The 13059-nt window shown below is 39.2% G+C and overlaps 1 protein-coding gene across 1 annotated transcript in view; it reads right to left on the reverse strand.

Annotated features, from left to right (window-relative positions):
- Window positions 1-13059, reverse strand: part of BUD13 (BUD13 spliceosome associated protein) — a 32126-nt gene that overhangs the window by 13360 nt on the left and 5707 nt on the right. The window contains exons 4-9 of the mRNA XM_055423071.2: window positions 10579-11385; window positions 8664-8968; window positions 6421-6526; window positions 5923-6061; window positions 5421-5605; window positions 5100-5181 (exon numbers count right to left, since the gene is read on the reverse strand). Coding sequence (XP_055279046.2) covers window positions 5100-5181; window positions 5421-5605; window positions 5923-6061; window positions 6421-6526; window positions 8664-8968; window positions 10579-11385 — 1624 coding nt within the window. The remainder of the gene's footprint in view (window positions 1-5099; window positions 5182-5420; window positions 5606-5922; window positions 6062-6420; window positions 6527-8663; window positions 8969-10578; window positions 11386-13059) is intronic.

Below are 13059 nucleotides of genomic sequence, written 5' to 3' on the forward strand. Positions count from 1 at the left end.
CAGGCAAGGAAAAGAGAAGGTAATACTTGGTTAGAGTCAGTTATATCAGTATGAACTCATATTTATATATGCATATATATAACATACTTCCAGATGGACACAGAAACAATTAGGGATATGTGTGTATACACACATACAGACTACTATACATGCATTACCTAGCTCTGTCTGCTGAGAGGATCTAGAAGCAATGACACTCCAGTAATAATAAGCACTCTAGCAGTTATATCTTGGTTTCCAAATACTATTCTCCATTAAAAGCTGCCAGGGTTTCTTAGAGAAATGGCAATTCTTTAGGGTTGGGGCAGAGAAAATACAAGGAAGTAGAAGAACGCTCAAAGAGGAAACAGCTGGGGCAGTGAAAGGGACACCTGACAGAATTTCCAGTATTCAAGGAATGGAACAAAAAAGATAACATAAGCAACAAAATACATAACATACCACTAGATAACAGGACAAAGTATAATATAAAATATACATGAGTCCATACTAATATAAATAAATGATGGAACAAATAAATGGGGAGGTAAAACAGATCTTCCTTACAGAAAGAATCTAAATCCATGGAGATACCCCTTCCCTAGTTCTTCTTCTGAGTATAAGCTGAACTCAGTGACTCACTTCCAGAGAAGAGAGTATAAAAGAAAAAGAAGAGTAATTTTAAAGTTGAGAAACCTGGCGAACACTCACTACGGTGAGTGATCCTGGTTAACATCACTAGTGATGTCATGTGCATATCATGTAACCCCTAAAATGACGTGATGAGAAGGACACTTCACTACCGTGGAATTCTTTGCAAAAACCCATAACGTCCAGGCTAACCATCAGAAAAACATCGAACAAACTCAATTTGAGGAACGTTTCACAAAAATACCTGACAATACCCCCACAAAACTGTTAAGGTTACAAAAATCAAAAAGACTGAGAAACTGTACAGAGCAGAAGAGACTGAGGAGACAAGACACCTAAGTACAGTATGGTACACCGAAATGCATCCTTGCACAAAAAAAGAAAATTAACAGAAAACTGATGAAGTCCAAAGAAAATCTGGTGCATTAACAATATGCTAATGTTGGTCTCCTAGATTTGATTACTGTATCATGGTAATATGGGAACATAATTAGATAAGGTATGTACAAGAACTGTTTGCCAATTTTATATATATATAAAACTATTCCAAAACAGAATACAAATATTTTTTCAAAGCACCAGCCCCAAACAACTGCAAAATACACATTATCTTCAAGTGCAAATGGGGTATTCACCAAGGTAATCCATATACTGAGCCACTAAACATGTCTTAACAAACTTAAAAAGATCAAAATATTATAACATTAATTTCAAAAAAATTAGAGTATATTCTCTAACCTCGATGGAACTACACTGGAAATCAATAAGATATCTAGACTAGTCTAAATGTCTGGAATTCTAAAATACACTTCTAAGTAATTCATGGGTCAAAGAGTGAACCAAGACTTGTACATAGAAAACTATAAAACACTAGTGAAAGTAATCAAAGAGGACACTAATAGATGGAGAAATATACCGTGTTCGTGGATTGGAAGAATAAATATTGTAAAAATGAGTATACTACCCAAAGTAATTTATACATTCAATGCAATCCCTATCAAGCTACCAACAATATTTTTCACAGAACTAGAACAAATAATCTCACAATTTGTATGGAAATACAAAAAACCTCGAATAGCTAAAGCAATTTTGAGGAAGAAGAATGGAACTGGGGGAATTAACCTGCCAGACTTCAGGCTCTATTACAAAGCCACAGTCATCAAGACAGTATGGTACTGGCATAAAGACAGAAATATAGATCAATGGAACAAAATAGAAAGCCCAGAGATAAACCCACGCTCCTATGGACACCTTATCTTCGACAAAGGAGGCAAGAATATAAAATGGAGAAAAGACAGTCTCTTTAACAAGTGGTGTTGGGAAAACTGGTCAGCCACTTGTAAAAGAATGAAACTAGAACACTTCCTAACACCATACACCAAAATAAACTCAAAATGGATTAAAGATCTAAATGTAAGACCAGAAACTATAAAACTCCTAGAGGAGAACGTAGGCAAAACACTCTCTGACATAAATCACAGCAGGATCCTCCAAGACCCACCTCCCAGAATATTGGAAATAAAAGCAAAAATAAACAAATGGGACCTAATTAAAATCAAAAGCTTCTGCACAGCAAAGGAAACTCTAAGCAAGGTGAAAAGACAGCCTTCAGAATGGGAGAAAATAATAGCAAATAAAGCAACTGATAAAGGATTAATCTCCAAATTATACAAGCAGCTCCTGCAGCTTAATTCCAGAAAACTAAGTGACCCAATCAAAAAATGGGCCAAAGAACTAAACAGACATTTCTCCAAAGAAGACATAAAGATGGCTAACAAACACATGAAAAAATGCTCAACATCCCTCATCATCAGAGAAATGCAAATCAAAACCACAATGAGATACCATTTCACACCAGTCAGAATGGCTGCTATCCAAAAGTCTACATGCAATAAATGCTGGAGAGGGTGTGGAGAGAAGGGAACCCTCTTACACTGTTGGTGGGAATGCAAACTAGTACAGCCACTATGGAGAACAGTGTGGAGATTCCTCAGAAAACTGGAAATAGAACTGCCATATGATCCAGCGATCGCACTCCTGGGCATACACACCGAGGAAACCAGAATTGAAAGAGACACATGTACTCCAATGTTCATTGCAGCACTGTTTATAATAGCCAGGACATGGAAGCAACCTAGATGTCCATCTGCAGACGAATGGATAAGAAAGCTTTGGTACATATACACAATGGAGTATTTCTCAGCCATCAAAAAGAATGCATTTGAATCAGTTTTAATGAGGTGGATGAAATTGGAGCCAATTATACAGAGTGAAGTAAGCCAGAAAGAAGAACATCAATACTGTATATTAACGCATATATATGGAATTTAGAAAAATGGTAACCTGAACCCTGTATAAGAGACTGCAAAAGAGACATAGGCATTTAGAACAGTCTTTGGGACTCTGTGGGAGAGGGTGAAGGTGGAATGATTGGGGAGAATGGAATTGTAGCATGTATATTATCATAAGTGACCAGTCCAGGTTCGACGCATAAATTTTCCTCTGTTCATTTCTTTGCATTTGTGCTTTTTTAATAAAAATACTTTTAACTGTAAAGAAAAAAAAATTATAAAAAAATAAATAAATAAATAAATTTTGAGAAAGTCACAAAAAAAAAAAATAAAATAAAATAATTTAAAAAAATAAAATAAAATAAAATAAAAAAGAGTGAACCAAAAAGAAAATCAGAAAATATTTTGAACAAAATCCAACATACATTCCCGAAAAAAAGACTTTCCTTAGACAACTGGGAATAGAAATTTCTCAACTCAATAAAGGAAATTTATCCCCCCACCAAAAAAACTATAGTTTACAAAATTTAATGGTGAAAAGACTGAATGTTTTCCTCCTAAGGTTAGCAACAAGGTAAAAGACGTCTGCTCTGACTACTTCCACTCAACATATGCACTGGAAGTTCTAGCTAGAGTAATATGGCAAGAAAAAGAAACAAAAGGCATCTGGATGGGAAAGGAAGAAGTAACACTGTCTATATTCACAGCAGACATGATCCTCAAGGTTCAAAATCTGGTAGAAGTTACAAAAAGCCATTGTATGAAGTGACCTTTGCTTCAAGGAAAGTGGCTGATATAATATTGGGTTGTTGCTCATGATAAAACTGGAGCTTTCGAGCATAAATTAGAATTTTTTAAAACTTTAGCTTTGGTAATATGGTAACAAACTTTAGCTTTGGTAATATGGTAACAAACTACCACAGACTCCTTTAGCTTCTAGTTATTTAAAGATTTTCTGTGATGAGATCAAAATTAATTTTAGTATATAATCATTATCTGATATTGTACATGAAATATGTCAACATTTGAAAGGCCTGAAAAACTCAGCAAATCAATGAACAGTAGATGATGTTATAAAGTCACACATGAGTAAAAGATCAAAACAAAGTAGAAAAAAGACCAATAAATTTTAATCTAACAGAATGAAAAGATTTCTGATATGGTTTCTGATTCCATATTATAAGTAATCTTTAAGAAACTTATTTTTTGTGGAGTATTAAAAAAAAATCTAATACACCTTCCTTTCCTAACTACCTGTGTATAAAGTTGAATTTTCTTCCTATACTTCAACTAAACACATTGCAACAGACTAAATCCCAATGTATTCTATTAGCCCAGACATTAATGAGATTTGCAAAAATGCAAATCAAAGCTATTCTTCTCACTTTTTGATTCAGGAAATACAGTTATTTTTCTTTAAAAGCAGGGCAACTATGCTATTGCAATGGCTTTTTTAAAAGAACAAATACTTTTAAAACTACTTAATTTCTAATATGGTAAATATTAACAGATATAACCCAAATAAAACTTCTTGGAGTCCTAAATAATCTTTAAGAGTATAAAGAGGTCTTGAGATTACAAAGTTTGAGAGTCACTGTGCTACATGAAAGAACAATATCCTTTAGCAGGCAAGAGATGGAATCTAACAGCAAGTAGAGGGACTGACTGCAGACAGGGGCACATACAATTACCCATGATAGCATACAGAAAGTTAAGTGTATGTGGGTACAGGCGTGGGCAGGTGAACAGATAAGGTGCTAGGGGTCAGTGCGACATTACAAGTGATTCACTCCTAAGGCAGTGAAGAAAAGGTTCAAGGGCTACATTTTAAAGATACAATATACAGAAGGCTACAGACTAGCACCCATCACTCAATCCCCTCTAAACCTTAGAGAATATCACCAGAAGTGACTAACATCAAAAAAAAAGGTACCCATCTGGACTACCTCGGTTATTTACCCAGAGCTTTAAAAAGCTTTGAAAAGGAAAAGAGGAGAAAGAGGAGTGCTATGAGCATGGGAAATGGGATTTGAGAAACAGAAGCAAATACACTGCACATTACTAACCTTGTGATTAGAGCAGAGAATGAGGCAGAGTGTACGATGACTTGAGAACAGTCAGGGAAGGTTAGAGTTACAAGGAAGAGAAAACAAAACTGTAGGAAATACTCAGGCTTACCTGTCCACTCCATCCCAGCGATACCCTGGCCAGATATTGAACCTGTTGGGAGGGGGTGCAGGGCCACTGTAGCGAGGTCTCACTAAAGATAGGAGAGAGAGAAAAGTTAGTTACCTATGTAATTTAATTCAGAGCTGAATGGCAGTGAGGAAAAAAAATTTTATATGGAAATCTCTGATCGAGTTCAATTTAAATTCCCAAATACAAGGAATTTGAAATGATACAGGAAAGCCTTCTTTGCACATATTTATCTATCACCACTCTAATGATTCTCTCTTCACATACCTCACCTCTATCTCTGATGATTCCCAGAAGGCTCACCTTTCTTATTCTTGTTCTCCTTGGCCTTATTCTTCTTGATAAAGTTGGCCATGGGGTCCCCCTCCCTTTCCTGTTCTCTCAGCATCCGATCCAAATCTTCATCATCAATATAGCGGGCCAGGGGCTTTTGCATTTCCTTCACCGCATCCTCCACATTTTGTTGCTGCTGCCGGGTCTGGGCAAGCCTGGACAAAAAGAACCAGGAGTGTCTGCTATCCTCTTCAACATCTCCACTCTTACAGTGAAATGGACCATACTGCTACACGTGGAGGGCCTCCTCTTCCTAGAAGTCTAGGGCAAATACTGAAAAAGGTAAAATTCCCAGAATACCAACCAGAAGTGTGAAACACGTCAGCACTGTAGGAAGCAGACTGAGCACACTGAAGTTCCCATTCCTGAAAACAGCTTTAAAGGCAGAACAATGAACTAATTGGTCAGGAGAGTACAGAAATTACTTCCTCCAGTAACTGCAGTCTTGCGTTCCTTTCAGTGGCTCTCTTACCCTTTGCCCCACTGAGCATACAGCTCATCTCTCTCCGAGTCCTTCTCTGCTTTTCGCCTCTGCTCTAAACGTTCCAGTTTCAAATTCCTCTTACGACCAGACTTATCTCGAAATACAGTTTCAGCATGTTGGAATTCAGCTGCAAAGGAAAAGTACACTTTTAAAGATAAACGAAAAGGTGTTAAAATCAGAAATAACATTCTAACAGTTGAAATCAACCAGTTAGTGTTCTGATGCAGGATAAGAACTCTCACAGCCAGACCACAAGTAGTCTTACCAACATCTAAGTGCATACTGGTGACGATTCTGAAGATTAACATTTTTTAAGAAGGAAAAGATCCACTTGAACCCAATGAGAAGTTAAAACAAAGCAGAAAACCAGAGTTGAAATTTGATAGCAATTAAAAATTGTAAATATCAGGTAAATTAACTATATATTTTTTTTAAAAGTAAAAGCTACATAAGCCTCAACTGGTCTCTGCACTTTTACATTTTTACCTTCAAATGCCATGGTCTCTTGGTCCCGTTTCTTGAGGTCCTGCTGTTCTCGCTGTATGTCAGTTAACACCAACCCAGTTTTAGCCCCAGAATACATGTATGCAGCCTATGCAATGGAAAAGGGAGCATCCAACATTAATGAGACAATGTGGCAATAGGCTCCATGGCTGTACAGTTATGACTGAGGATCAGCAATCAACAAACCAAAAACGTTACCTTAGATTCTCATTATCAACCATTGGATTGGCGAAATAGAAAAAATAAAACTGAATTTCATGGAAAATTAACAGTACTGTTAAGTTTAAGAGCAAACAGAAACACAAACCAACAACTTACTAAAGGGAAGGCTGAAAAGAGTGCAAGTTTTAGTCATTCGGTCGTGTCCAACTCTTTGTGGCTCCATGGACTGTAGCTTGCCTGGCTCCTGTCCATGGAATTCTCCAGGCAAGAATATTGGAGTGTGTAGCCATTCCCTTCTCCAGGGAATCTTCCCCATTCAGGGATCAAACCCGGATCTCCTACACTGCAGGCAGATTCTTTACCGTCTGAGCCAAAGGGTAGGCTAAGCATCTGTATCTCTGACTTTTCAGCATATAAACTGCATACATGAAGACCCTCAGGTCACCTGATCAGAAACCTCTATCAAGCTCTGAGCCCTTCAGTAAAGATCAATACTGATAAAATATTCCATTTAAATCACAAAATCAAGCAAACATATCAATTTCAAACCTGAAATTGTGGCTATATTTCAGGATAATGACAAGATATGACCAAATCCAAACTTTTTACTAAAACTCACCCTGTATCAAAATAACAAACCACCCCGCAATCAATGTATATAAATTATATCCTAATATCCTTAAGCAATGTGCTAGGTACTTCTCTGGAAGTCCAGTGGTTTTCAATCCTTGGTTGGGGAACTGAATAAAGATCCTGCATGCCATGTGACATGGTCAAAAAAAAAAAAAGCAACGTGCTAAATCTGATTAATATTAAATTGTCCATGGACTGCTGATGCTGCTGCTGCTGAGTCGCTACAGTTGTGTCCGACTCTGTGCGACCCCAGAGATGGCAGCCCACCAGGCTCCCCCATCCCTGGGATTCTCCAGGCAAGAACACTGGAATGGGTTGCCATTTTCTTCTCCAATGCATGAAAGTGAAAAGTCAAAGTGAAGTCACTCAGTCGTGTCCGACTCTTAGCGACCCCATGGACTGCAGCCTACCAGGCTCCTCCGTCCATGGGATTTTCCAGGCAAGAGTACTGGAGTGGGGTGCCATTGCCTTCTCCAGTCCATGGACTAAGCAGATACATAAAAATGTCACGGGGTCCAGCTGAAACACTGACCTCAATCCGTTCCCCACATCCTGGGTTAGGGACTGACTGGTCCACCCTACCAGGACCTCATGGACTACAGAGGAGACTTACCTGAAAAGTCTGTGTTGGAGGTAACATGCACATCACAGGCTCTTTCTTAACCAACTCACTGGAATAACTTTTTTTTTCCTTTTTCTTTTTTTGTTTTTGGAATAACATTTCTGTACTAGTAGTAGTGTTCTTTACAACACAATTACTTGGGGTTCCCGTGGATTTTGTTAACTCAGCCTTCATCACAGATTTAAAATAATACAAAACACTTACTTCCCGGGCGATATGATTTTTAAAGTCATTTTATATTTTAAATGCCTCTCTTTAAGCTCTGGATACAGAGACCTACAGTCCAATTTATAATAGTAAATGGCTTACATTAAATGCTTACTTTGTCCCAGGCCCTGGGCTAAGGGTTTTACTTACACTACCTCATTTAATTCTCAAAAGAACCTGAAGTATGTACTACTATCATCTACATTTTAAAGATGAAGAAGCTGAGGCTTAGAGATATTATGCATCTTGCTCAAATCTCACATAAGTAGAATTCCATGTGTGATCTGTTTGACACAAAGTTCGTGCTCCTAACTCCACTCTGTAAACTACATTCTCAGTTTGTTCATAAGAAATAGGAAATTTTGTTTAAACTATTAAAATGAGATTTGTGGAACTGAGAGGACATAAAGGCAAATGCTATTTAGGAAATCTGCTACCTGCAAGTTCCCCTGGGCTGAGTTAGATAGTCTTGCCTTCAGAGTGAAGAAAAGAGCTCTAGAGGTCCTGTGAGCTACAGTTCTCTGGCTTGGATCTCTGAGACCTATACAGAGCTGGAAGACGAGTTACTCTAAACCAAGACATGGCTCCTGAAAGTTCTCACCTTCTTTCCTAGAGGCTGACTCCTTCGAGGTGGAGACAGATCAGAATCAGAAGATTTGGCCCTCTGCTTTCTCCTTGGTGGAGACAGGTCAGAATCAGAGCTCTGATGCCTAGGTCTATTCCGCGGAGGTGACAGATCAGAATCAGAATCCTGGGGCCCTGAACTCTGTTTGTGCCGTGGAGGAGAAAGATCTGAATCAGAGGTTTTCCTATTGTCACCTGGGTAGGAAGAAGAGTCCAATGTGTGACTCTGATGTTTCCTGGGTGGAGAGCTTGTGTGATGTTTCCTATGGGTGGGAGAAGAGCCTAGAAATTGAAGAGTAAAGACTTTAATCCCCTTGGCAGAATCTAGAAAAGAATGTACCAGGCTAATGTTCAACATTCATTTAGTCCTCTTGTGAGGAACTATCACTAACCTCGACATAAGCATAAATGACAAGGGAGAAAAGCAAAGTCAGACATAACTTTTAAAACCAATGGGTGGGGTTCTAGTCCCAAGTTACTAGTTACTATGACTAGCACAAGACATCTCAGCATCATCGTCTGTGCCATATTTATCCACACAGAGTGGCCAAAACAAACTGAACTCAGGGCTCAGTGGCGTAGTTAGTCACTCAATTGTATCCGACTCTTTGCAATCCCATGGACTGTAGTCCTCCAGGCTCCGCTTCCATGGAATTTTCCAGGCAAGAATACTGGAGTGGGCTGCCATTCCCTTTTCCAAGGGATCGTCCTGATCCAGGGATTGAACCCAGGTATCCCACATTGCAGGCAGATTCTTTTACTATCTGAGCCACCCTGGAAGCCCTAGCAAGTTAAGATGACCTAGAGAATATATTCTGAGTTTCCCTGGTGGTTCAGATGGTAAAGAATCTGCCTGAATGCAGGAGACCCGGGTTTGATCCCTGGGTCAGAAAGATCCCCTGGAGGAGGAAATGGCAACTCACTCCAGTATTCTTCTGGAGAATTCATGGACAGAGGAGCTTGGTGGGCTACGGTCAGAAAGAGTAAAACACAAGTGAATGACTAACACACACACACATAATATATTCTGATGTCTTTTAACTAAAACACACAATGTATTTGAATTAAAAATTAAAGCAGTACCTAAGGACAAAAGATGGAGCAAACAAATTTCATCGCACAGGTGAGCTGTAGACATAGGTATCACAAATCACCTCCCCCAAAGGCAATCTGCAATATGTATCAACAGTCCTATAAGCAAAGAACCCCCCTGAGCCAGTAAATCAATTTCTACTTTGTTTCCTAGAAAACATAACTAGAAGCACTTCAATTCCCAGGAAGTCTATCTAGAAACAGTTACGGAAATAATCCAGAACAGAGCAACAGTGTATAACGATGTTCATTATAGAATTACAGACAGAAAGGTTTAGAAATAACCTAAAATATGCAATATTAGGGGAATGGTTAATGGAACACCAACAAAAATTATATTAACAAAGAGATATTTTATGACTCAGGAAAAATAATGCTAAGTGAAAAAAACAAGCAAGATTACACCTGCAATATTTACTTACTGCCTAGACACATCTCAACTACATCAAAAATGACTAGAAAAAAAGACTAAAAGATCATTGGCTACAAGAGACTGCCTCTGACTGGACAGAATTTTGTGTGATCTTTTTCTACATTTCTATACATTCCAAAGTTTCTGCAACAAACATGTAGTATTTTCATGAGGTGGGGAGAATGAACAAAAAAATATATAAAAACTTTTACTCTACTACTGTTAATTTTTAACTCTCCTCAGCCAAACCTCTCATTACTTCCCTCCAGTTTTTAAAACTCCAAAGCTCCATTCTCATATCTAAAGACCACAAATACCTAGTAAAGCAACTAAAAGATCCAAAAGAAAGCACTCTGGGAACAAGTCCCTCTCATGGACAAATGCTCACCTTTAGAATCATGCTGCTTACTTCCAACATGGGATGTTGCTTGCTTTTTTCGTGAAGGAGAGAGGTCTGAGTCATACTCATATTTGCTATTCTTTGGGAGTGATGGATGAGAAGGTCTTGGTCCCTTCCAATGTGGAGAAGTTTTGCCAGAGCTTTCTGGGGCTTCACTGCTTTTGGTTCTGGGCAGTGAGTGAGGAACATTAGAAGTCAAGTCAGTGGAATTATGATGGGCCCTCCTGAGCTGTGATCTATCCACAGGGTCAAGAGTCCTTCTAGGTTGAGCTGTGTCAGGGGAGCAATTACGGGCCCTTCTGGCGGGAGAGAGATCTGAGGAACTGTGGTAGGCCCTCCTAGGAGGAGATGAATCCGGGGTGTCATGACGGGTCCTCCTAGGAGGAGACGGATCTGGGGTATCATGACGAACCTTCCTAGGAGGAGAAGAATCCGGAGTGTCATGACGAACCTTCCTAGGAGGAGATGAATCCGGGGTGTCATGACGAACCTTCCTGGGAGGAGATGAATCCGGGGTGTCATGACGGGTCCTCCTAGGAGGAGATGAATCCGGGGTGTCATGACGAACCTTCCTAGGAGGAGATGGATCCGGGGTGTCATGATGAACCTTCCTGGGAGGAGATGGATCCGGGGTGTCATGACGAACCTTCCTAGGAGGAGATGGATCTGGGGTGTCATGACGAACCCTTCTAGGAGGAGATGGATCTGGGGTGTCATGACGAACCTTCCTAGAAGGAGATGAATCCCGGGTGTCATGACAGAACTGTCTGTGTGAGGTTATATCTTCACTGTGGCCTAAACACAAATAGCAAAGAATCAGATTCCCACAGATGCTCTGTCATCCCTATAACCAAAGTTTCAAAAAACACCCCAGCAGGATACATCTCAAAACTACTAAGAAAGCCCAAAAAGTATGCACAGCTACTTTAGGGCAGTAAAGTAGCACTCATGAATATCCTAAGAAAAACCGCTCACATTTGCCTAACAGGTCATAAAACTGCAAGGCATTTTAAATGTATTTTTCATGTTGTACCTTGTTAGGTAAGCAGGGCAGGTATCCTTGTTTTACAGACATGAAAACAGAGACGCTGAGAAGCTAAGTGGTTTCCTACCTAGGGGTTACTGCTACTAAGATGAAGAGACAGGCTAGAACCCCAACCTTCTAATCCCAATCCAATGCTCTTCCCCAAACCTTATTTGTATGGAATTCTCCATGAGAAGCTCCCACTGGTATCTAATTTAGGCAATTCACAGTTTGCACCCACTCTTCTCTCAAAAGGCAAACTGAGTAATTCCATGCCACATCAAAATGAAATCCTGTGAGCTTTTTAACCCATGCCATCATGCTCCTAATTAAAAGCAGCAAGAGCACCAAAAAGAAAGAAGGATCAGCACTTTACTGATCACCTGCTGCATACCCATGTCTATACAGATTATTTCATTTAATTGTCACAACAAGCCTAGCAGATAAATATTGTTCTCCTCATATTATAAAGAAAATGATACTCAGAAATACTAAGTAATTTGCCAAAATCATACTGTTAGTAAGTGGTAAAATGAATATCCAAACCCAGATCTGTCTGACTCCAGAGTCCACAAACAATCTTTACAATGGAAACAGTATGAGACTTTTGATATTCAAAAACATAACAGAATGAAATGTTTATAGCAAATCCAGAGAGTGAAAAATCCAGTTTCTCTTCTCCTTCTATCTCTTATCACTGAGGTCCCTAAGCAAATATAAACAACTAAAAGTTGGGTGGGATCCAATGAATATTTGTTAATGGGTGAATTAAACAAGTCACCTCCTTTACTTTGAAGAACAGGCTCCTCTGACCAGAATCCACCCCTCAGAGAAAAGTAATGATATCTGTAGGATGTATGTATGCGAGTTAAGTTCTCTCAGTCGTGTCCGACCCTTTGCAACCCTATGGACTTAAGCCCACCAGGCTCCTCTGTCCATGGGATTCTCCAGGCAAGAATACTGGAGTGGGTTGCCATGCCCTCCTCCAGGGGATCTTTACTCCTGACCCAGGAATCAAACCTGCATCTCTTCTGTCTCCTGCATGGCAGGAGGGTTCTTTACCACTTGTATCACCTGGGAAGTACCTGACAGTAAATCTAATCCACATGGTTGATAAATCCCATGATATTTATAAAAAGTTGGAGGTATAACCCTCCCAGACTTCAGACTATACCACAAAGCTATAATAATCAAAACAGCATGGTCCTGGCACAAAAAGAGGAATACAGATCAATGGCACAGAATAGAGAGCCAGAAATAAATCCATATACCTATAATCCAGTGATCTATGACAAAGGAGACAAGAATATATAACGGAGAAAAGACAGTCTCTTCAATAGGTGGTGCTGAGAAAACTGGACATGCATGTAGAACAATGAAATTAAAACATTCTCTCACACCATATATAAAAATAAACTCAAATGGTTCAAAAACCTAAATGTAAC

The sequence above is a fragment of the Moschus berezovskii genome, chromosome 14 (assembly GCF_049115385.1).
Source record: "Moschus berezovskii isolate FMDL1 chromosome 14, NW_MosBer_1.0, whole genome shotgun sequence".
In the NCBI taxonomy this organism is placed as follows: Eukaryota; Metazoa; Chordata; class Mammalia; order Artiodactyla; family Moschidae; genus Moschus; species Moschus berezovskii.